Source organism: Sordaria macrospora, chromosome 1 (genome assembly GCF_033870435.1).
Source record: "Sordaria macrospora chromosome 1, complete sequence".
In the NCBI taxonomy this organism is placed as follows: Eukaryota; Fungi; Ascomycota; class Sordariomycetes; order Sordariales; family Sordariaceae; genus Sordaria; species Sordaria macrospora.
The window spans coordinates 8940928-8962770 of NC_089371.1; the positions used below are offsets into that span (position 1 = coordinate 8940928).

Sequence of the window (21843 nt, forward strand, 5' to 3'; positions counted from 1 at the left end):
ACTTGTGCACCTCTTCATGTTCAAAAGTCCTTTGCCTAACTCTATCCCTCACATCTCCCACACATAGCCTTACGGCCTTCCTCACACCACGATCACCACCATAGCTTTACACTAATGTGAGTGTGAGTATCACCAAGGCACAATCCCGTCCTTATCCCTAAATGTCCCCGTCTCTCCTCCTTCCTCCTGCACAAGTCTCACTACAATCTTCGCCGCCTCACTCGGCTCCTGCGTTCCCTGGTAATTATTCAACCCCGTCTTCGTATACCCCGGACAAACCACATTGACTTTCCACTTGCCCTTTTTCTCCTCTCCTCCCTTTTTGTCTCCTCCCTCCCCCTCACTCTTTCCCCTCCCCGAGCCTCCTCCCTCCCCATGTGAATGTTCCAACCTCCAAGCCAAATGCTTCGCATACAGATTCAGTGCCGCCTTACTCGCACTATACTCGGTAAACCTCGTAGCATCATTTAAGTCGATGTGACGACTATTGACTTCGTCGAAAGTGTACGCGATCGACCCCAGCTTGGAACTAACAAAGACAATTTTGCGCTCTGGTTGCGGAGAGGCGGATAGTAGAGGGAGAAGTGCGTCGGTTAGGAGAGCGGGACCGATCAGGTTCGTGTCGAAGATTGCATGCCAGTTCTCTCGTTCCCGCTGCGGCGCGTGTGGGTCTGTGACGTGTGTGGACAGGGAGGAAAAGGAGATGGCGGCGTTGTGGACTAGGATGTCGAGGTGGTTGTGTTTGGTGGAGATGTGGGCGGCGGCGGAGGAGATGGAGGTGTCGGAGGTTAGGTCGAGAGGGAGAGGTTCGAGGGTGGTGGAGCTGTGGAGGTTGGGGAGGGCGCGTAGGGTGGTGATGGCGGACTCGACCGAGGAGTGGTGCCGGCTGGAGAGGATGATATGGTAGGGTTTGTCGGGGGAGGTAGCGAGTTTTTTAGCGATTTCGAAGCCGATGCCCCGGTTGGCGCCGGTGATGAGGACGATGGCTTTGGAGTCGGGGGCGGCGGTTGCCATGATGGGAGGTTTTGGCATGCACTGGCTGGGAATTGTTCGATTGTTGAAGGATAGGCGAAGAGATCGTTCGATCTTAACGAAGTGTCCTCGGCTTTTGCTGTTTTGCCGTCGCCTCTGGTTCTCTTCGTCCGAACATCGTGAGCTCTTATACCATGCCACACGTCATGGCGACGTATCCGCGGACATCTCGTGAACCGTTCCAGAGCTGCCAACCCAGTCCCAATATTCGCCCCGCGGACACCGATGGGACGGATGTATGGTGATCGCCGAAACCTTAACGGGATTAAGCAAAGTACCCTGCATTTCGCCCATACTTCCGATCGTCGATCATCTGTTTTGGTGGTGTTGAGTGTTCTCCTGGAGATAAGCCTCCGCCAACACCTAAACTCCGTGATCGACCAACAACCCTCAATGTTTGTAGACAACTTATTCCACCAAGTCAGCAACCTCAAACCAACTCAGCATCCCCCTTCTCCACCAACGCCTTCGCATCTGACCATCTCAGTATAACAATATCCCCCTCTTTACCCGTAAGCACGCCATCGACGTCGACACCATGACACTCAATCTCCGCGTCCTTCAACAAGCGAATAAACACGGCCGAGTCAAGGTCCGGATTATCAATCATGCTGATATTCCCCGCCGTATCGTTCAGGTTCTGCATCGCCGGAGGGAACGTCCCCAAAAAGGAGTTGAGGTAGTGGTTATGCAGCAGCAATTGATGTCGGCGCGCGTACGCTTCTTCGATTTGCGACATGCGTGTTCGGAGGGTGTCGTTGGATATATAATGTAGTAAATGCTTGTCGATCTGTCCATTCCTCGATTATCAGTGTCTCCCATTCCTTTCTTCAACCTTCGACCCTCGATGGGGAGGGATAGGTGGTGAACGCACCTTCGCAATCCGACTCCTCAAAAACGACCTCACCAAATATTTATACCTCTCCAGCTCCGTCTGGATGACAATCAGCGCAAAGTTGGTTTTGGGATCCATGTCGCCCGTCATCTCCTCGACTCGCTCAATCTGCCGCTTGATCTTGTCGTTGATGCGCTCGAAGAGGCCGTTGGACGGCCAGGGGAGAAGTTCGGGCGTGGACCGCTCGGCCACCCAGGCGCGCGTCAGGTCTTGCAGGTCGCGCGTTTCTTGCGGGATCTGGTGCGAGATGGGGTCGACTTCGCGGAGGATGTCGTCGATGTCCATATTGGCTGTACAATTGGAGGGTTGTTGAAAAGGGTTGAGTTTGGTTGGGTTGTGTGGTGGGTGTAATGAGTTGTTGACGAGGGAAGGACTTAAGGGAGGGAAAGGGAAGAAAGTTGTCGCATTTTTCGTGACTTGACTTCGGATTGAAACTGGACCTCGAACGCGGGGCAGATCTCGCCCACCCCGGATTTTAGGGGCTCGGCGCGGGCTGCTACGGCGATCCAGTGGAGCGGTTCATCCCGCTTTTAGTGACGTCGATTGCCCACTGACTCCCCCTAACCTTAACGGTGCAGGGGTCGAATAGGGATGCCCCTGAAATTCATGTAAACAATCACGGTGAGCATGTGAGAATGTGGTCGTCCGGAGTTTGAGCATATAGACTGGCTGATTATTAAATGTTGCGGAATGATTGAGTCATCAACTACAGCAAATTAGATAGTAGAAGTGTTGCCCTTCCCTTTTCCTCCAGTCCGCTCCTACTCAGCGTCCACTATTGCTCTCATCAGAGAGTGTTGGCGCTGGAGTCATCCCTTTCGATCAGACTGAGGATTTCCTGACCCCAGTCAGAATCTGAAGCTCTTCGGGAGAACATCAACTTGTACATGAGAGCCGAGTTGGGAGGTGAATCGCCCGGCGATGTCTCACTCTCGCCAGGGCTAGCCGATGTTGGTGTAAGCACCACTGTGCCGTCGGACGACGATGATGATGATGATGATGATGATGATGATGATTCCTCCCTTTTGTCGACCCCTATCATAGAGTCCAATCCTCCTCGCGCATCCCCATCCGTTTCCCAAGGTTCCACCAACCGGCCGTGTTGACCATCACAATCCTCGATGGTGCATTGAAGCACATTGCAACCGTTGCGTAGTGTCTTCCGCTCCACATCGTGCCCTGTTTTCTCGATGCTCTGCTTGTGTTTTCGCCTTCTGGCCAGGGACGATCCTTCAAGTTTGCCAAGGTCGGGAATAGGTTTGAAGGGACGCACCGGTACCGAGTCCAGACCTATCAGCACCTCTGTAAATAGTTTCGCCTTGGGTCTCGCTGCCTCAGGACCATCGTCCGCGTCATTGTCGATTTCGTCTCGTCCTCCATCTGATCGTTTGCCTTTGTGCGTCTCTTCGTCCTTGGGCGAATGGCTTTTGTCGATATCGTTTTCGTTATCTGCCCGACTCTGTTTCGTGATGTTGTCTTCCGCTTCGTCCTCGTTTGTGTCATGAAGACATTTTCCCTCCGTGGTAGCGGCTTCTCCGTCCGATTCGTCTGTATTCCCCACTTTGTCCTCTTGCTTTTCTGATCTTTCATCAGTTATTTTCGTATCGTCCAAGCCTCTGGGCTGCTTGACCTTTATCCGTCTCGTCGTCCCAGCCGGCAATCCTGTCCCGTTCCCGCACGCCACCCGCTCGCAGTCCCCTAGCCGTCGCCTCAGGAACCATTCAACCGAGTGACGGCCATGGCCATACTTTGCGAAGCTCTCCACCGCCGCTCTTAGGAGTTTATCCCATTTTGCAGCTGCTTTGGAGACCTTTTCGCCATCTGATGTATGATCATTTTCGCCATCGATCATGCGGTCTGATCGCGGTGTTGAGAGAGGTTGTGGTGCGGTGGATGACGAGCGTGACGTAAAGCCTGTCCTCAAGAGCAAAAAGTCTTGCCGGGAGCGATATATCGTGCAGGCGCGGTTGTGAGGGTAATAGAGGGTGATCTCGTAGAGAGGAAACTCGTCTTCTGGGTCTCTTGACTTTGACCTGTGCTTAGGTTTCCGTTCCTGTTTATCGGTGGTCTGAGCCTCTGAATCGGAGTCTGGTATGGGCCTTTGTTGACGTCGAACGCGGGTGGCTATCGGTAACGTTCGGGTGCCATTGTAGCTGTTGTGATTCTTTTGGGTGTGTAATTGAGGTTTGAGTCTTGTCTCAGGCTGAGGTTCCGATGTCTTGGAAGTGGCTTCCAACTCGGGCAAGAACATCAGTGGGACCAGCATCTTGTTTCTCGCGTAGTCTGTGATTGTTGGTGATGAGAGGTGAGGGATACCTCAGGATAGATATTTGTGGTGATCGAATCGAGTATTAAGATTAAAGCCGCCGGGTAAGTTACAAGAATAAGCTCGCTTGATGGAAGCGAAAAGAGTTGGGAAGGAAAAGAAAGAAAACAAACCACACACCACAGCCGCGATGATATAAACCCAGGCTGCTTACGCAGAATGTGGATATCACATGTGTCCCACTTACTGTATGCAAAACGGGTGATCAGCTAGTTTCGGGACTTGGAAACCAGATCCATCCCGTCATGTGTACTGGAACGGGGACCTCATTCCAACCGGGAGTGGTTCCCGGACGTGTTGCTGGCAACACAGGCGGTATCAAGAGCAAACCGCAAGGTCGCACAACAGGCGGTTCAGGTGGCTCAACAAAGAGCGTGCCTCGCAAGGCTGATTGAACTGGCGAACCAGGAGCCGACAACGGGGTACGGTTTGGCACGGTAGAGCTGACATTTTCACCTGAAACGGACTATTTGGCTAGACCGGCGGTGACTATGCACCATGGGGATCACCGTGGTTAGTAGAGGCCAAGGCCGATGATACCGCCTTTTTCTGTTTGCCAGTAAGACGGGCTTTCCTCAGACAATGGCATTTTGGGATCCAGTTTGGCATGACTAGCAGGAGGTCAGTCGGTGGTGGTGGGAGATGGATGGTGTTGTCAAGTGGAATAAGTGTTGAGCTGTCAGCAGCCGAGCTTTGGTTATTACGGCTCGGGGTTGATTGATAGTCCAAGGGGACATTGCCATGCATGGTTGACGCGGACTCATTTCGGTAAAAGAGGTCCGTGAGATGTAGCGAGGGTTGTGGATGTGTTGGTGTATGTATATAAGCTCGTTTGAATCACAAGCTGGTCGTCCATGTGTGTTCGACTTCTTGTCTGCGATGTTGGACGGGAAGTTGAAACAAAAGGGAAAATGACGGAGGCCGTCAAGTCGCAGTGGACCACACCGACACAAATCGGGTATAGCGTGTTCCTGCTCCGGAACCCCTGCCCTTATGAAACGCAACGGCTCTTTGCAGTTTAATGCGACTTGACCACATGGGGCCGTGCAACGAACCCCGCACCTCTTTTGGGTACGTACCGCTCGCTATCAATCCGTAGCCCGGCTCCCGTGTGAATGATAACACAAGCACGAGTTTGTTTTGTTTGGCTGTCACAAGATCTGGTGGATGTCCAAATCGACTTCGATATAGTGAGCTTGTTCTACCTTGGTGGGCGTACTACTGAAGTACAAAAGAATAACTGATTTGATAGATATCAAGGTGCCTTCCGTTTCGCTTGAGTGTTCCTAGGGCGTCCAATCAATAAACCATCTGCGCTAATGCAGCACGAGAACTCACAAGCATATCGACTGTGCCTGCGTGATCACCAGCAGATGCGAATTGGGAGATGTGGTTCTGATTGGAAAGATTTCTTCTAACCTGCGGTCGATATGGCGGCAACTTTAGTCCTCGACACCAGAGATACTGATTTGACATTCACCACTGCAGATACCCTACTATTTGGCTCTTCCCAGGAGATTGCTGAATTCCCTGTTCCCGTATTGACTACTAAGGTACCTCTAGTCAACCGTGAAAGAGCAGACGGTGTTGTCTGCGCCTTCCTCGGACCCAAGGGACCCAAGGGACCCAAGGGAGCGAAAGTGGGAAGTGGACTGCAATGATGGACCCCCTTCCCCATGCATTGTCCAGCAATCCCTGCTAACCTTGCATTGCCCGGTCGCCATGCCTGCCCCTTCTATTCCATGCGTCAGTCCTTCACTTCTTCCAAACATTGCACCTGCCCCAACAAGCTCCAGCTTTGTTACTGTTTTCCTCCCTTGGATTTATCTTGAGTCTTTTCAACTTTTGTTGATATTTTCCTGAAATTCTCCATTTCCCCTCTTTCTCTCGACAAACAGCTTTTGAACAAGGTCTTTGTTTCTTGGTCGGCTTTTTGCTATCCAACCACCCCCGCCTCAAGATATTATCACAGCTATCTTTGCGCCTCGCATCGGATTAGAACATTCAACGCGGCTGTCATTATTTTGTCAGCAAGACTCACCATCGCCAACTGCAGCCATGTCATTGCAGGACGCATACAAGAGGTTCCTTGGGTCGCCAAGTGCCGCTCCGCTCGCGGACGACGCGTCCCTACACTACATCACAACCACCACCAGCATTGTCGGCGCATCCAACATCACCAAGCACCTATCTTCCCTTGCCAGCCAGGTGAAGAAGGAGAAGGAGACCGTTCTCTATGCCATCGAAGGCCAAGATGCCATCGCGCTAGAGGTCAACACGTCGCTTGAGTTTCTCATCCAAGGAGGCCCCTATCTCCCCGGCCTGGAAGACAACTATGTCGCCGATCGCAAGGTCAACTTTACTATTGTGAGTTGCCAAAGCTTTCCCTTCCAATGTTACCTCTTCCTTCATGAATCCCGGTTCAGTGCTAACTCTGCGTGTAACAGTTCCACATCGTAACGTTCAACAGCGACGGCAAGATCACACAAATCCGACAGAGCTGGGACCAAGGCTCGCTTCTTAAGCAAGTTGAGGTTATTGGCAGGTCCGGTCGCAACTGGCCAATTCGCGACAGCAAAGATCAGATCAGCCTGATCAACAGATGCATCAAGGAAGGCGGAACTCCCGCTACCGAAAACCAGGGCTCCACGACCACCCGTCCCAAAGTTACCAACGCCATGCGCGATCCTCATGCGTCGCTTTCTCTGTTCGCTTCTCGCGAAGAGGCCGCAAGCCCATCAGAGCCTGTTGTCTCTCCATATGCTGGAAGCAGGCCTCGCCAACGGGGCTTGGAGGAGATTATTGGAGATGGACCAGTTGAGGACCCTACCTCGCCCAGTACCGACCGCAGCCGCTCAATGACTCCAGGCGCCGCGGCCAAGGCTGGCGCCTCGAAGCATTTCCAGCCCATCCGTCTCTTCGAGACTGACGATAATATGCCTGAAATTCCCGATACACCCCAATCGATCTATGCTGTTCAGCGCAAGGTGAAGCCAGATCCGACAAAGTACAAGCACTTTGACTTTGCCGACGGTTCCGATCCCGCCGACGCACCCCAGCCTGGTGTTCCCTTCGACAAGAAACCCAAGACCAAGCATGACAGCCAGTGGTCTTTCGACGACTTCAACTCCCCTGAGAAGCCAGCCCCTACCCGGAAGGTTGTCAAGAGCTTCCTTAGCAGCGTTGACGACGAAGAGCACCAAGGCCCCTCGACTCCGCAAAACAGGGCGTCGCGTAAGCCGCGCCGTGATGACGAGAATCACTGGAATGTTGGCAACGACGGTCCATCTCCCGAGGTCCAGAAGAACAACCGCGGCGCTGGCACCAACGCATCCTCTCACTTGTATGATGATGACCTCATGAAGGCTGACGGCAGTGCCCCATCCCCGGTCCAGAGAAGCAACCGTGGCGCTGGAACGAACGCAGCCTCCCACTTGTATGACGATGACCTCATGAAGGCTGACGGCAGTGCCCCATCCCCGGTCCAGAGAAGCAACCGTGGCGCTGGAACGAACGCAGCCTCCCACTTGTATGACGATGATCTCATGAAGGCTGACGGTAGTGCGCCATCCCCGGATCAGATCAACAAGCGCGGCGCTGGCTCAAATGCAGGCTCCCACTTATATGACGACAACCTCATTAAGGCTGATGGTAGTGCGCCATCACCTGCACCCCGTGCGCTGAGCAACATCACCAACGCCAGGAACAGGGAGAAACACTTCGAGCCTCACTTTGACATTACGGATGAATCTCCTCAGGCTGAGAAGAACGGTCGCTCCAAGGCCGCTGAGAATCGTCAAGCGGCTCAGCGTGGATTGGAAAGTCACTGGTCGATGGAGAACGAGTCGCCCGTACAACCAAAAAAGAACTCGAACACCGGCATCACTATTGCAGGTGATGGTATGGGCAGCAGAAAGGGATTCGAGGCTAGCACCGCTGCCAACAAGGGGATCACCATTGCCGGAGATGGCATGGGTGGCAAGAAGGGAACGGAGCGGAACTGGCTTACTTCTGAGGAGGACCCTCAGGATCTGCACCTCCAAAACCGAAACCCTGGCAAGAAGCAGACCCTCAAGTCTGACAATTTCTGGGACTTTTAAGCTTTCTGTATGTTTGCGGTGGGGCTTGAATGGTTGGGTATGCTGTCGTCATTTTGTTTTTCGCACTTGATATCACCTTTCTGTTTGTTCTTATTTATTTCTTTAAGCCAGGAACGCCCACCACTGCTACTGGACCCATGTTTGGAGAAACAGTACATTTGTGTAGCAGAGCTCTTTGGGCCAAAATGTTCCTATGTTGAGAAGGGGGAAGTTGCTTGTTTGAGTCGGATCGTCTGTCTGTTCAGTTGTTAAATATTGGCTTTACAATACCAATACCAACCAGCATGAGAAGGAAGGATGAATATTTAGGGAGCTTCTACCTAGATATGAACAATACGATACGTACATGACTGTTTTTCCTCTCGTGGCACACAACACAACATACAATTACTTCGAACGTCACAGGCTTAGTTCTAACCATGACAACCTGGAAAACTTACTTGGTAAGCGAGTGCGAGTAGCCGTAAGAATCGTAAACGCAATATGAGCAGCTTTAAGGAAAGGATTTAATAAACCCAGGATGCCACTGCACTGGTCTCAAATCAGAGACACATGCGTTTCGATTATAATGAGTGTATTTGGTTGAAGTGCCTTAATTCAGAATATTCCTCGTGTTTCAGGATGTGTATATGTTGAAGACAACAAGGATCATGCGTGAAGAAACCGGTGAGAATCATACTTGGGGCCTTTATGATTATTAGGTAGATCAATTTGCAGCTAAATCCAAGGTGAGAAGAGCAAGATTGATTTTGATCAATGACGATGTACTTACTTCGTAACCCGATTTGAATTAGTCACAATCTGTTCGTCGCTTGTCACCTGGCGCTCAAATACTTGTGGTGGTTGTTTCTACTCAGTAAAAGGGAACGAAAGGGATGAAAAGGATTGTGAGTAAACAAATGATATTTAGAAGGTGGGAAGGCAGACGGTGATCAATAAAATACGGAGACTAGGTACTTCAGTATCAAGTTCATTTATTGTTGTCATCAACGAAGTTACTCGTCGTAGCTCGAAACGTTACCGACCAATGGGGGTGAAACTGGTCTGGAGCCGCTTGGAGGCCAGACGGGTATGCATTACAGAGTGGATCATTCTTCGCCTCGACCGTTGTTCATTACTTTACTTACCTACCAAGTACTTTTCAATAAGGAAAGAACCAAACAGGCTGGGAGACAGAGTTTAATAAATCGTAACATGTACAGCGTACAGTATTCTTCTACAAAGACTCAGACGGACAGATAGGCCAGACGCTCATGACTTTTAAAGACAATGCCATTCCCATACCCAGCTACCCATTCAAGTACTAACCCGTAGGACCATATAGAACTACTCCTACAATTGGGAAAGACCTCCGTCCACACCTAGAACTAGATAGATAGTGATAGGAAAAGAACAGAAAACCAACGCCTCCCTATAGAAATAAACTTACGCCTATTGCATCGCCCATGAAATGTGGCATCGCACGCGTGAATCATACGTCGCGTCGTCGTGGTGGGTATAATGCAATTTCCCTTTTTGGCTTTGAAAGACATAAATAAGCCACCCATCTCCTCTTTCTCAACATCACCCTCTTCTCAACATCCACCCTTTGCTCCTTATCATGGGCTTCACCTCCTCTTCGCGTTCTCATCAACCTCCTCCCCCATCTCCTCCGGTCTCCTCGGATCCACATACGCACTCAATCTCGAGTCACCCCACCGCGCTCCAATCGTTACCCAAACATGTTTCATTGGGCCCGTGGCATTCCTCGTCTCTCTGCAGCCCGTCCATCTCATCCTTTTCTCGCGAGACATGTCGCTGTTGCCGAGTCCGCCGTTGGCCGACCACTCCCTGATCACGTCACGGATGAACATGATCTTCTCGCGGAAGTGGTTAGCGGCAGGTATGTTTTGTAAGGAGGTAGGAATCTCGGGACGACGGCGAGACGTAGAAGTGCTGGTGATGGTGGTAGAGCGGGAGGGTGAGGAGAAGTTGAGGAGGGTTTGTAAGGGGTAGGAGAGGACGGAACGCTCGTCGAGAGCGGATTCGGAGAGGGAGCCGGTTATGGAGAGGTGGGTGGCGGCGGACTCGGGGAGGTGCCAGAAGTGGCAGAATGTACCGGTGGGGTCGAGGACGATTTTGGTGTGGTCGGGGAAGTTGAACTGCCATTACTGTTAGTCAGGTGAGGGCAAAAGGAAAAAAGAGGAAGGGTAACGTACCTGGAAATGACCATCACAAAACATCCAGCATCCGACATCACCAAACCTCTGGTAGAAAGTGACAACATCACTCGGCGCAACAGTCGGGTCCGTGATAGTGGGCATCCGAATTGGCGCATCATCCTGGTTGTCTGACTCTCGGCCATACTGAATCATGTAGTTGGCGAACTTCTTCCATAACACAATGCGCTCCCGCTTACGGTGGTCGTAGATGTCCCTACCAGCTGTCAACTTACCCGTAGTACCGTCGGCGTTCACTGGGATATGGAAGTTCTGAGGCGGAACACGGACACGGTTGATGCCGTCCTCGCCATTATTTTCGTAAAAATATACCCCCTCATTCTGGGGCAGGATTTGGTGCCTGTCTGGGTACCTTGGATCGTCTCTGCGCTGGCAGTGACGTTCCGCGCCGTGGACAAGCACGCAAGCAGGTGGTAGCAAGCCGCTCCGGCTGCCCTCCTGAGTAGGAATTGTACGAAGAATACATCCGACGCTGCCATCGTTCAAGATGTAGCCTAGACCAAACTTGTTGGTGTAGTCAACCCACTTGACAACAATGTGAGGAGGCGATGGTGTCTTGTCCCTGGAGGATACAAGAGCCATTGAGCGAGCGTTGAGTGCCCTTTCCAACTCTGCTTTCAGTCTGCGGAGTCTCTCGAGAACAATGTCTGGCTGAGTCCCTGGTACTGCCTCTTGATACTCGGTAGGACTGAAGAGACTCAGCTTGTCTTCCTGGGGCTTTTGCGCTGTCAAGGTCGGCGCACTCCTTTGGGCAGGAGCGGGCTCCTCAGTTGGCGTTGGCAACACCGTCGCCTGGCTTCTGGTAGCTGGATAGCTGCGAGAGCTGCGAGTTGTGGGTCGGATTGGTTGGGATCCTAGTGCATCAGGAGCAGCCTCTGGCACTTCCCGCCTGCTAGACCGGGTGCGTACCGAAGTAGAGCTAACACTTCGGACAGCCGGTTCTGGAACCGTCTGCGACCTGACTGTAGCAAGAGGCCTGCCTTGGGCCCTCTGTTGAGCCGCAAAACTCTGAGGTGGCGCACGGAGAAGTCCTGTGGTGCCCCTGTTGGCGATGCTCGCCTGGGCGAGACTGTTGCTCAGGTCATCCACGACCGGCTTTGGAGGTTGTGAATGTATTATTCCCTCCATTCTGCTTCCACCAATGTCTGCCAAGGGAACGCGCTTCTGAGGTTGCTGCGATGAAGTCAGCTTGGCGGGTTGCTGTTCGGCTTGCTGTTGCTGTAGTAGACGAGCGCGACGTCTTGCCTCGGTCTTGATCTCGTCATAGGGCCTGTAGACAATACCTTCGGCGAGCGGAATAACAGGGGTTAGGCCGTTTGCCTCCTCCTCTGCCATCTCTCGCCAGATGTTCTTGAAGACAAACTGTTGTGTGCACCATGGTCCAACACTGCACTCCTTACACATCTCTTGCACGTTGCGGAGATTGTCTGCCTCCGCCCGGGGACCGGAAAGAGGATCATAGAATGCTGGGTTCTGTGGTGCGGACTCTCGGAGTCTGGACGAAATGTCGGAAGGTACGGGCATGTAGCCAGAGGTGAAGAAGGGATGGGAGACAATGGTATCTGGGTCGGGTCTCATGTCGGCATCTTGTAGCATGCTTGCGACAAGATCCTTGGCCTCCAAGCTGTAGTACTTTTGTGTAGCATCGGGCGATGGCCATTCGTAGTCACGTTCTCTCGCGCGGCGGTAGATTTCGTCGGTCGTCGAAGACTGGAAAGGTGGTTTCGAGGTAAGCATGGCATAGACAATGATACCCAGACTCCAAATGTCCACCATGTGGTCATGGCCCTTCTTTCCCTTCTCAAGAATCTCTGGCGCAATGTAGTTGGGTGTTCCGCATAGTGTCGTCCTCCTCATGATCTGCATATCCTTTCCGGTCAGGAGCAAGGCAGCCAGGCCAAAGTCTCCGATCTTGGCGTTCATGTACTTGTCGAGGAAGATGTTGCCCATCTTGAGATCACGGTGGATGATGCCCTTGGCGTGCATGTACTTGATGGCGCCGGCGATCTGAACGGTGTAGAAGCGCACTTCGGGTTCTGTCAGACCCTTGCGACGCTTGACCATGTCCATCAGGGAGCCATTGGAGCATAGCTCGAGAACAAGGTAGGTGCAGTTTTCGAAGGTAAAGGCGCGGTGGAACTGGACGATATTCGGGTGTCGCATTTTGGAGTGGATCTGGAGCTCGGTCTGGAATTTCTGCTCCATCTTGGAGGCCATCTGGGCCTTGACGATCTTGAGGGCATATCGCTTGGAGCTACCGATTAGCTTGCCGTCGTAGCAGATAGCAAAGCCGCCCTTTCCCAGCGGCTTGCCGACCTGGTAGATGGCGCCCTCTTTGCGATCGGAGCTGGGAGGTTCGTTGACATGGTTCGGCGGCGGCGGAGGGTGGTCTTTGTCCTTGGAAGCCTTGAGCCCGGCAGCTGCCTTGGACTTTAGCTCATGGGCTCTCGGTCTCGCCTGGGCGTTAACATCTCTAGGGGATAGGGCGTCCATACCGACACCTCTCATTCCCATGACTTCTCGAGCGCCTCGAGGATAAACAGGTCGGGTAATATTAGGGAGTCGTCGAGTTCGACGTCGGTGTCGTCGGTCGGGAGTTTCGTTTTGTTCGTCGGGTCATTCAATGCCGTGAATTATCTGAAGGTCTAAGGAGTGGAGATTCCACATGGTTAGAGACGAGAAAGTAAACAAAGCAAGGGGGTGTCCAAAGTGGGGATTGAACGGTGGCTGGCAAGGTAGAAGGGAAGAAGCAGAGGAAGAGGGACAGAGGACAGCGCCAATTGTTTTGGAAAAAGCAAAAACTCACAGTGGGACTAGGAATCGTCAAGCACTGCTCGGCGACCTGGAATTCGAAGTGGAGGTAAGCCAGGCAGTATCATGAAGATAATTGTCGTCAGTTGAAGATGTGCAGCGCGGATTGGACTTGAGTGCGCGCTGGAGGGTCGGAGGAATAATTGGTGACAAAGACAACGAAGGCCGGTAAATAATTAGTACTCCCAAGATTGCGCGCAAGCTGAAATCAAGATGCAAACCCAGGCTCGTGAATGTCAGGTGGAGGCCAAAGGAAGATGAAGTGTGGGAAAGAAGCACCGGGCAAAAATGATGAAGCTTCGTTTGTTAGGTTGTGTTGAATTCAATTGACCAAAGTCAAGAACGGAGGTTGCAAAGGAATGAAATTGGCAGGCAGACCTTTGTTTGTCCCTGCCCAGTCAAGTCGCCAGGGCAACGGGCAGGTTGTTGCGGGGACCGGGCCCTCTCTGCCTCTCCAGCCCAGCCAAGTCGCCTGCCAAGCCAGCACCCCAGCGCGCCCACAGACGGACCACGGGGCCTGACTCGTCCGGTTCAGTGGGGTGGTGAGCTGGCTGTTAGCGGCCCGGGACATGTTCAATCGGTGTTAGCGTGCTGTTTACTCCAATCATCTACAGGCAGCTGCGGTTGAGCTTATCGATACCTTGCAGTCCCCGCCGTTCAGGTCTCTGTGCCGGCGATGGAGCCCCCGATGGAGCATGACGGAAGCTGTAGGATGCTGGAATTGTTCGTCATCCGAACTTTTGAAGATTTCCTCAATTTGACTGAAGTGTTGTCATATGCGCCTGTAGAAACAACGATTGCGACCTACACAGTAAACATTCTTTGTTTCTACCTGAATTACCAGCCACAAGAGCTTCCATTCGTTTGGATCTTGTTCAACCCAATCCGTCCCATTCGCGGAACCTCGGGACCACCACTCACAAACCACCAACAACCAGCGGTTTCCCTGATTACCTACCTCCTTGGCAACACCTCATCATGGTTGTCTCGCTTCCTCTCTTTAAGCTTGCCGCCCTCTTTGTGCGGCATGTTTCCAAGTATGGCGCAGTATGTCTCTCTACCTTTCCCTCCTCTTGCCCTTCCTCTTCCATGGCCGTGACTAACATGTTTTTGCGCAGAACCACATCAAACACCAGGCCCATGAACACCCTCGATTCCGCACCTTCGCTGCCAAGTATGGCCAGATGATGCACCAGCTCAACATGCGCATGTCCGTCCTCGCCCTTCGAAACGCCGACGCCGAGCAGCGCGCAAAGGAAGCAAAGGAGAAAGCCGAAGCGCCCACCGTCAAGACGGAAGAGCAAATAAAGAAAGAGGAGGAACTCAAAGCCAAGTACGGCGTAGTACCAAAGGAGTCGCATCCCGTCAAGGAGCCGCCCAAGAGCATATGGAGGCGCAAGTTCAGGCCGTTGCCAGAGCCCAAGGCCGTGGACTTGTTTGCCGATGTGATTGGAGATGTGTTCATCCTGACGATTGCTAGTTCGCTATTGCTGTACGAGTACTACCGGTCCTCGGCAAAGCCTGATGCGAACATGCTGAGGATAAAGGATTTAGAGAAGCAGTTGGAAGAGGGAAGGAAGAGGGAGGAGGAGTTCCTAAAGATGGATGAGGAGAGGCGGGCGAGGTTACAGGCTATTGAGGATGCGCTGAGGGCATACAAGGATCCGAAGACGAAGAAGCCCATCTTCCCGGCGCCAGCGGCAGGCTCTTCAGATGAGTCGGAGGATGGCTTTGCTCTTACGAGGACCTTCTCTGGACTTGCCGGGAAGTTGGGCTTCTAAGTATGACTTACGGATTGGTCATATTATTGACACCGCAAGCTCCTCATACCGGTCGAACGATCCTGGTCCCAGCGACCCTCGATGTTGAATGACGGACTATGAAGAGAGACATACCATACGACACTCAATACGTGGGCATACACGTAACCTTGTATTATACCGGACCCTTTTCCGCCCCAGGCAACGCGAGCAAGCGTGAGGATCATGTTGAGGAGCTACACGCAATCCAAGGGAAGAGCGACGGATGAAAGGGCCCGGGAACACTCGGCAGTTTTGCATCACGATAAATACGGCAGGCATGGCGGACTACATTTACAGGAGGAGGAGGAATATCTTAGACAGCACACCAGATACCTACTCAAAGCTAGACGATACCCTTTTCATTGGATAAACAAATCATCACCACTCACCATCTTCACCATTTTCCCCATTCCTACCTTTCGCTTTTTATCTTATTCTTCTTTCGACCAGTAACTACACGGACTCATAGCTTGAGTCTCAGCTAGATGTCAAGACAGCTGATCAGCGCAAGCATGTGTTTGGCCACCACGGTCAAATTAAGCCGGAATGGCAAACGATCATGAATGCGGTCATTGGTATCCGCGGAGATCGCTAGGAACGTACATGTTCAGTGTTCACATTCCTGGCCATGACATTTATCAATCAACCAGTGGTACTTACACACCTATACAAAGACCGAGGAAACATACCACGACATTGGCCTTCAAATGCCCAAGCACAGCCACTTTCCAACCCTCTCTCTCTTTTTACTTTCCAGCGAGGATATGCTGCGCAGTTACTCACTGCATCGGATTCTAAATGCCGAACGAGCCTCCCGATTCAGCAGCGAATGCCCCACCAGACCGGCAATCATATTCTGCCTCGAGGACATTCGTCACGAAGATGGTTTACAAGTATTGGGATTGGTCTCCTTCCTTGCACTTCTAACCAGGCACGCACTTCTTAATCTCTTCCCCCTTTCCTCTCCTCCGTAACATGGCTTTTTTTAGCGAGAGCATGACGCACAAGAGATAAGGCCTCAGCTAACCCACCACTATAAAACTACAGGATCATAACTACCCAGTGGAAGATTTCTCTTCAATTCCCGTTCTCGTCATCTCTCGCTACGCGCTTCTTCTGTCCTTGCTCGCCTGGCTTGAAACGAATGGACTGGCAAGGGAGTACTTTCAAACACTGTCTCATAATCCCTAGGAAGACCAGCCCCCTTGGCTCTGCGCGATCAGCGACAACAGGCAGCTCGTCCCGTTTTTAGATGAGGCTCGCCGTGTTCTGGATGGCCCGCCTTTCCATGACCCCCCGGGACAGCCGGGTGTCAATGCTCAAAGGCTGATCAACGTGGTGGTTGCAAAGGCAGGAGGGAGGATGCTCAGAGACATGGCACGGTCGGGACAATGGGGACCGGCCACGAATGAGAGGGTCGTTGCTTTCTGGCTGCCAGAGGACGGTATTAACTATTGAAAGCGAATGATACGAGAGGTGGGATTCACTTGTGGGTAAATCACAGAGGTAAACATATCCTGTACTTGAGAGTTTGTCAGAAGCGTTGATTTACATTACATACGTAGCTCTGTTTATACTTATAGTGAGCATACTTGTATCTAAAGCGAAATACGTTGCCATTCAGTTTAAGTACTTCTTATCTGACAATGCATACTCGTCCCCCTTCTCTCTTCACCCTCTTCATCCTCTTCACCCTCTTCATCCTCTTCACCCTCTTCATCCTCTTCGCCCTCTTCATCCTCTTCACCCTCTTCACCCTCTTCACCCTCTTCACCCTCTTCACCCTCTTCACCCTCTTCACCCTCTTCACCCTCTTCACCCTCTTCACCCTCTTCACCCTCTTCACCCTCTTCACCCTCTCTCCTTTCAGCCACACAGCACAATACAAATCCCCTACCCATCCAGCCCTCACGTCCAAACGTCCAAACGTCCAAAAATTCTAAAGACCTTTGGACAGTAGAGTTTAGACACTCAAATCTTCATCCTCAACTCCAACCCCTGATTCTCTCGCGCTAGGAGATCGACGTCCATATTTGCAGCGTCAATCATCCCCCGTATGCAAGTGATTTCGCGCTCGAGACGTTTGATGTAATCGGCTTTTCGAAGGCGGTGGGAGGATTGGGCGCGGCGGACTTGGAGGCGGCGGGTGTGATATTTGGATGTAGTGGAAGTAGAGGTAGAGGTAGAGGTAGATGTGGTTTGGTTTTGGTTGTTTCGGTTTGTGGATATGTCTGGTTGGTACTCGTGGGGTTCGTGCTGGTGGTGGTGTTGGTTTTGGAATTGGGTTTGCAATTGGTGTTGGTGGTGGTGTTGGTCTTCTGACATGGAGGGCGGTGGTGTGGTTGCGGTTGTCGATGTAGTTGTGGTTGTTGATGTGGTTGTTGAGCTGGGTGAGGTTGGAGAGGCCGAAGAGCTGGGTGAGCTCGGTGAGGTTGGAGAGGATGATAATGAAGAGGACGATAGAGAGGCAGGTGATTTCATGGTGGGACTTTCCAATGGGTATCGCGGGTTGATGCTGGTGTCGAGTTTGATGTCTTTTTGAAGGAGTGGTGAAATGGTAGGTACGAGTGTCTCCTTGAACATGATGGAGCTGGCTGAGGACGAGGAATAGGTTGAAGAGACAGGAGAAGAGAAAGAAGAACAAGAAGACATCGTTGAAGGTCTTGATACCTTCCTGGGAAGCGGTTGAACGAAGTAAACGTGGATACGCCCAGGTGCTCAAACTCTGGATAACATCCGCAGAGTACTTGAAAAGAAAGTAGAAGCTTCTTGACAATATGTTTCCATACAAAAGTAAACAGCGATGGACTAGACGTAGTTTTGAAGAGAATAACTCTTTGAGGAGTTGGACATGTACCACAGCAACCAAAGCAGGTAGCTAGCTACATCTGTGTACCGCCGTGATATGGTATGGTCATCGAGGTAAATACTCCGAGACTTCGTACAGAGTAACCGACAGAGGAGACCGAGAGGACTTTGATGAGGACACTCCGCAAGAAGACAACCCAAATTCCCGTTGGGCTGATATCAATGGAACTCTCCGAGTGTCACTCTTGACTTCCAGTGACACCTCTGGCTCGCCAACGTGAAAGTGTCCACCTTGGTCACTGACACTTTGCCAGGTGCCAGCCCAAAACCAAACTCAAATCAACCTGGAACTTATTCAAATACCTTCTGAGCATCCTTCCTCCTCATGGTGGATGTTAGAGCAGTAGTAACCCACCTTGTCAACCTGTCATTGATATGACATTCATCTATCATCTATCATTCATCTGCCAATCTGTCATTCATCTGTCACCTGTCATCTATCATCCATCCATCCATCCGCCCCCATCCTCATCCAACGGACTTGCACCTCTCAAAGCGGACATGTAGAAAGCAGATGAACAACCTTGATGGCTCCAGGATCGGCCCACGGCGCCTGGGGTTTGTGGATCCATCCCATGTCGTCCAACCCTAGACTGGCCAAAGTTCCTCGCTTGCTTGGTGTTGACAAATACCTTTTTGGGGGGATGCAACGCTACGATGGAATGGGCCACCCTTGACAGCAGGAAAGAAGAAAGAAGAGGAAGAGGAGATGACGATTTGCAGGCCAGGATGGTATTTGAGTTATGTATCAATATCTTGCTTGCATTGATTTGGCTAGATAAGATAGAGCTAAGTAGGTTTTGTTTGCTTACTCCTTCGCTACTATTGCTGATTCATACCTCGAATCCTCGAATCCGTCGCACCTCTCTCTCTCTCTACCTATGGTATATCCTCCTCTCATCCTATCTCACTGTTCACCCCATCCGTATGATATGTCCTCCTCATCCCATTCCAGGTCCATCCCATCCTATCCCTGATCTTCCAACCCTTACGGTTCCTCGCCTCAATCCCATATGATGCCCTACCCTTCCTTGTAGTTCCGACCAAAGAAAAAAAACTTAATTTTCCGACCCTGTTGCCTTTCTCCTTTTCCGTCCCTTTTTTCCCTTCCCTAAAACGCCATAAGTGACGAAGGCGATACGATGCGATGCGCTTTCCCACCCCCTTTCGCCATGCAAAGATTGAACAGATAAAACCCTACCAAAAGAAAACCAACAATGAAAATAACGACCTACTCTCTTCCTCCCTCTTCCGCAATGATAAAAGGACCCCACCCCATCACTAGTCCTCTAAGTCCTCCGAAAACTCCCATGGATACCCTCCTCTTCCTCTCCATCCGTACTATCATCACCATCCTCATCATCCCCTTCCCCCACATGGACATCCTCATCACTCTCATAATCACTCGCATCCCCAATCTCGCCCATCCCATCCTCGCTCACATCATCATCCTCATCATCACTGTCCTCATCACTATCAGCATCCCCACCCTTCTCAAGCACAGCAATACTCCTCCACTCGACATAATTCTTGTCCAAATCCAACCACCTCTTGGCGACGGGTAGCTGGAAGGGGTCAAACGGGAAGCAAGCCTCGATGTGCGTCCAGTTCTCGTGGTCGAATTCGAAACCGGAGTCGCGGAGGGCGCCGCCGGTGGCGTATGAGCTGGTAAAGAACTGCGAGAGGTGGATGGTCTTGTTCTTTTCGATTTGCGGGTAGATGTAGATTAGGCGGAGGTGGTGGGAGAGACGGGCGAATTCGTCGACGATTATGGGGGAGCAGCATTTTAGGGGCTGTTTCGTTCATCTCGTTAGCAAACGCACAAAAGCTGATAGGTAGTAGGCTGGTGGGTGGCTTACATTAAGTTTACTCGCAATATTCACCTGCAACCGCTGCCTCAACCCCTTCATCCACGGCAAATCCTGCCCCAGGAAACTTGCCGGATCGTCCCAGTCAAAGGTCGCGGGGATCTCGTCCCTATCGATCAGGTCCCGCCAGCGGAAGCAAAAGATGTACAGCAACCCCTGAAAGTACGCATAGTACTGACTATAGCGCCGGATGTCCGGTCCGCGGCAGCTGGTGTGGGTGTTTCTGTAGTGATCGATGTAATCCAGAAAAGTCTGCGCGATCAGCTGCACTTGGTCGCTCTGCACGCGGGCTCCTCGTGCTGTGAAGGAGGCCAGGTAGGCGACGGCCGCTTGCTTGACAACGGGCGCTCGGGTAGATTGGAAGGCGATGTTGAACAAAGTGCCGATGAACATCTCCATTAGCCGATTGGACTTCATGGCAAACTTGAAGAGGAGGTATTGCGTGTGGCGCGATTTGAGATGGGGGAGGATGACGTTGACGAAGTCGGTTAGGAGGTCTTCGAAGGTTGCGAGTGCCTCTGGGCTATCGGGGTCGGCGAAAACGGGATCGTAGATGGAGAACATGAGGTCGAGAATGGCATCCATGGTTTCGAGTTTGCTTTTTAGCAGGAGAATTCGCCGCGTTTGCTCGTCGCTTTCCTCCTCGTCTTCGTCGTCCGAATCGGCTTCGCTCATGGCATCGTCGTCCTCGTCATCGCTCTTAGCGTTCGAGGCTTCGAGTTGCCGTAGAACCGCCCGTGTAGTCTCGTCGTCATCGTTCTCCAGGTCGAGTGTCATTTCCACATCCAGCTTTACCAATCGCGAGAGGATCAGCTCCATTATGTCCCGTTCCAAATCCGGCTTGTCTGCCTTTAGCCTGAGCAAGTGATCAATGTATTCCATATGTCTCGTCTTCGACTCTTCGGTATGTGGGAAGTTGTGCGTTACGATGTCGAGGATCATCGGTCGTGCATCGGCGTAGAGCTCGAGTAGGTATTTCAGACCGAGATGTAGCCGCTCTTTCTTCGTCTCGCTATCGACGGGCGGGAACCCCGGTACAACTTCCACGGTCGAGGATCGTGTCTCCGTGAACTTTTCGACCATCATCGAGAGTACCTGTTGCCTGAATGACACCTTCGCAGACAAGGCTGCCAGTAGCTGAATGTACGCCCGTGCAAAAACATCGTCCCTGTCCAGCCACGTGCAACTAAGCACCGCCCGTATAAGTCCCGAACACGATCTATCCAGCAATGGTACATGGCTGGTCAGCGCCACGACGTAAACCTGGAGGTCCTGTGGTTGTGGTGTATCGGCATCTTCCTCTTCGACAATCGTTCGCTTCGGGCTCGGGCAGAAGATTTCTTTCAGGCCGTCGTAGTCCTCGTCGTCTCCGCGGGCATGACCCTCGAGGGCCTGCTTGACCTCACGTTTTGCGTCGTCCAACGTCTTGCCACCGAACTCCTTGATCATGTTGAGCTTGTCGTTGAACATGACGGTTTTCCTTTTCTTGGCCGGGCTGCTGCCTGGTAAGCCGTCGCTGCTCTCGCCGTCCTCTTCCCTGGGCCTCCTCCCGAGCACCGTGGACGGCTTTCGTAGGATGGACTTGATGGCGGACGATGTGAGCGGGGTTGCCTGCGATCGGGTCGCGACCGGAGTAAGAGTCGTCATGATCGGAATCGAGGATGGGGGTGGGCGGATAATATTCGCCGTCTAACCGGGGGTTGGTCTATTATCTGGAGATTATTTTGTTGATAGGAAGTGGGTCCCTGGAGATCGATTTGGCCGGCAGAAAAAAAAAAAAACGACGATGATAACTAGCGTGGTGGTGTGGTGGAAATGGGAAAGGTACGCAGTTCCTCGATCCTTTCGTTTTCGATAATGCACGTCTTCTTGAATGTCCCAGTGGCGGACAGGTGATGGTACGGTGATCAGGTCTCACTCTC

General features: G+C 52.0%; 7 protein-coding genes across 7 annotated transcripts; 2 read left to right on the forward strand and 5 right to left on the reverse strand.

Annotated features, from left to right (window-relative positions):
* On the reverse strand, positions 1-1014 carry SMAC4_04855 (uncharacterized protein; the record flags this gene model as incomplete). The annotated part of the gene is made up of 1 exon (XM_003347500.2): positions 1-1014. The coding sequence occupies one exon, from the start codon at positions 1012-1014 to the stop codon at positions 130-132; it is 885 nt and encodes a 294-aa protein (XP_003347548.1). The 3' UTR covers positions 1-129.
* Positions 1015-1462: 448 nt separating this feature from the next.
* On the reverse strand, positions 1463-2212 carry SMAC4_04856 (uncharacterized protein; the record flags this gene model as incomplete). The annotated part of the gene is made up of 2 exons (XM_003347501.1): positions 1463-1822; positions 1907-2212. The coding sequence occupies 2 exons, from the start codon at positions 2210-2212 to the stop codon at positions 1463-1465; spliced, it is 666 nt and encodes a 221-aa protein (XP_003347549.1).
* Positions 2213-2593: 381 nt separating this feature from the next.
* SMAC4_04857 (uncharacterized protein) lies at positions 2594-4350 on the reverse strand. The gene has a single exon (XM_003347502.2). It carries the CDS (start codon positions 4191-4193, stop codon positions 2715-2717), a length of 1479 nt encoding a protein of 492 aa, XP_003347550.1. The 5' UTR covers positions 4194-4350; the 3' UTR covers positions 2594-2714.
* Positions 4351-6075: 1725 nt separating this feature from the next.
* Positions 6076-8723, forward strand: SMAC4_04858 (uncharacterized protein). Its single transcript, XM_003347503.2, has 2 exons — positions 6076-6620; positions 6701-8723. Exons 1-2 carry the CDS (start codon positions 6312-6314, stop codon positions 8351-8353), a joined length of 1962 nt encoding a protein of 653 aa, XP_003347551.2. The 5' UTR covers positions 6076-6311; the 3' UTR covers positions 8354-8723.
* A 729-nt stretch (positions 8724-9452) lies between these two features.
* SMAC4_04859 (uncharacterized protein) lies at positions 9453-13724 on the reverse strand. Its single transcript, XM_003347504.2, has 3 exons — positions 13379-13724; positions 10552-13217; positions 9453-10494 (listed from the first exon to the last, which is right to left on the reverse strand). Exons 2-3 carry the CDS (start codon positions 13084-13086, stop codon positions 9961-9963), a joined length of 3069 nt encoding a protein of 1022 aa, XP_003347552.1. The 5' UTR covers positions 13087-13217; positions 13379-13724; the 3' UTR covers positions 9453-9960.
* Positions 13725-14088: 364 nt separating this feature from the next.
* Positions 14089-15709, forward strand: SMAC4_04860 (uncharacterized protein). Its single transcript, XM_003347505.2, has 2 exons — positions 14089-14430; positions 14502-15709. The coding sequence occupies exons 1-2, from the start codon at positions 14362-14364 to the stop codon at positions 15162-15164; spliced, it is 732 nt and encodes a 243-aa protein (XP_003347553.1). The 5' UTR covers positions 14089-14361; the 3' UTR covers positions 15165-15709.
* A 3098-nt stretch (positions 15710-18807) lies between these two features.
* On the reverse strand, positions 18808-21686 carry SMAC4_04861 (uncharacterized protein). Its single transcript, XM_003347506.3, has 2 exons — positions 19913-21686; positions 18808-19846 (listed from the first exon to the last, which is right to left on the reverse strand). Exons 1-2 carry the CDS (start codon positions 21566-21568, stop codon positions 19343-19345), a joined length of 2160 nt encoding a protein of 719 aa, XP_003347554.3. The 5' UTR covers positions 21569-21686; the 3' UTR covers positions 18808-19342.
* Between the last annotated feature and the right edge of the window lie 157 nt (positions 21687-21843).

Excerpts from the sequence above, each read along its gene's own strand:
- SMAC4_04857 (XM_003347502.2), bottom strand. The coding sequence starts at position 4,193 with ATGCTGGTCCCACTGATGTTCTTGCCCGAGTTGGAAGCCACTTCCAAG.
- SMAC4_04858 (XM_003347503.2), top strand. The coding sequence starts at position 6,312 with ATGTCATTGCAGGACGCATACAAGAGGTTCCTTGGGTCGCCAAGTGCC. Across the intron at positions 6,621-6,700 it reads GCAAGGTCAACTTTACTATT|TTCCACATCGTAACGTTCAA; the intron begins GTGAGTTGCCAA and ends TGCGTGTAACAG.
- SMAC4_04859 (XM_003347504.2), bottom strand. The coding sequence starts at position 13,086 with ATGGGAATGAGAGGTGTCGGTATGGACGCCCTATCCCCTAGAGATGTT. Across the intron at positions 10,495-10,551 it reads TTTGTGATGGTCATTTCCAG|TTCAACTTCCCCGACCACAC; the intron begins GTACGTTACCCT and ends CAGTAATGGCAG.
- SMAC4_04860 (XM_003347505.2), top strand. The coding sequence starts at position 14,362 with ATGGTTGTCTCGCTTCCTCTCTTTAAGCTTGCCGCCCTCTTTGTGCGG. Across the intron at positions 14,431-14,501 it reads ATGTTTCCAAGTATGGCGCA|AACCACATCAAACACCAGGC; the intron begins GTATGTCTCTCT and ends GTTTTTGCGCAG.
- SMAC4_04861 (XM_003347506.3), bottom strand. The coding sequence starts at position 21,568 with ATGACGACTCTTACTCCGGTCGCGACCCGATCGCAGGCAACCCCGCTC. Across the intron at positions 19,847-19,912 it reads ATATTGCGAGTAAACTTAAT|CCCCTAAAATGCTGCTCCCC; the intron begins GTAAGCCACCCA and ends TGAACGAAACAG.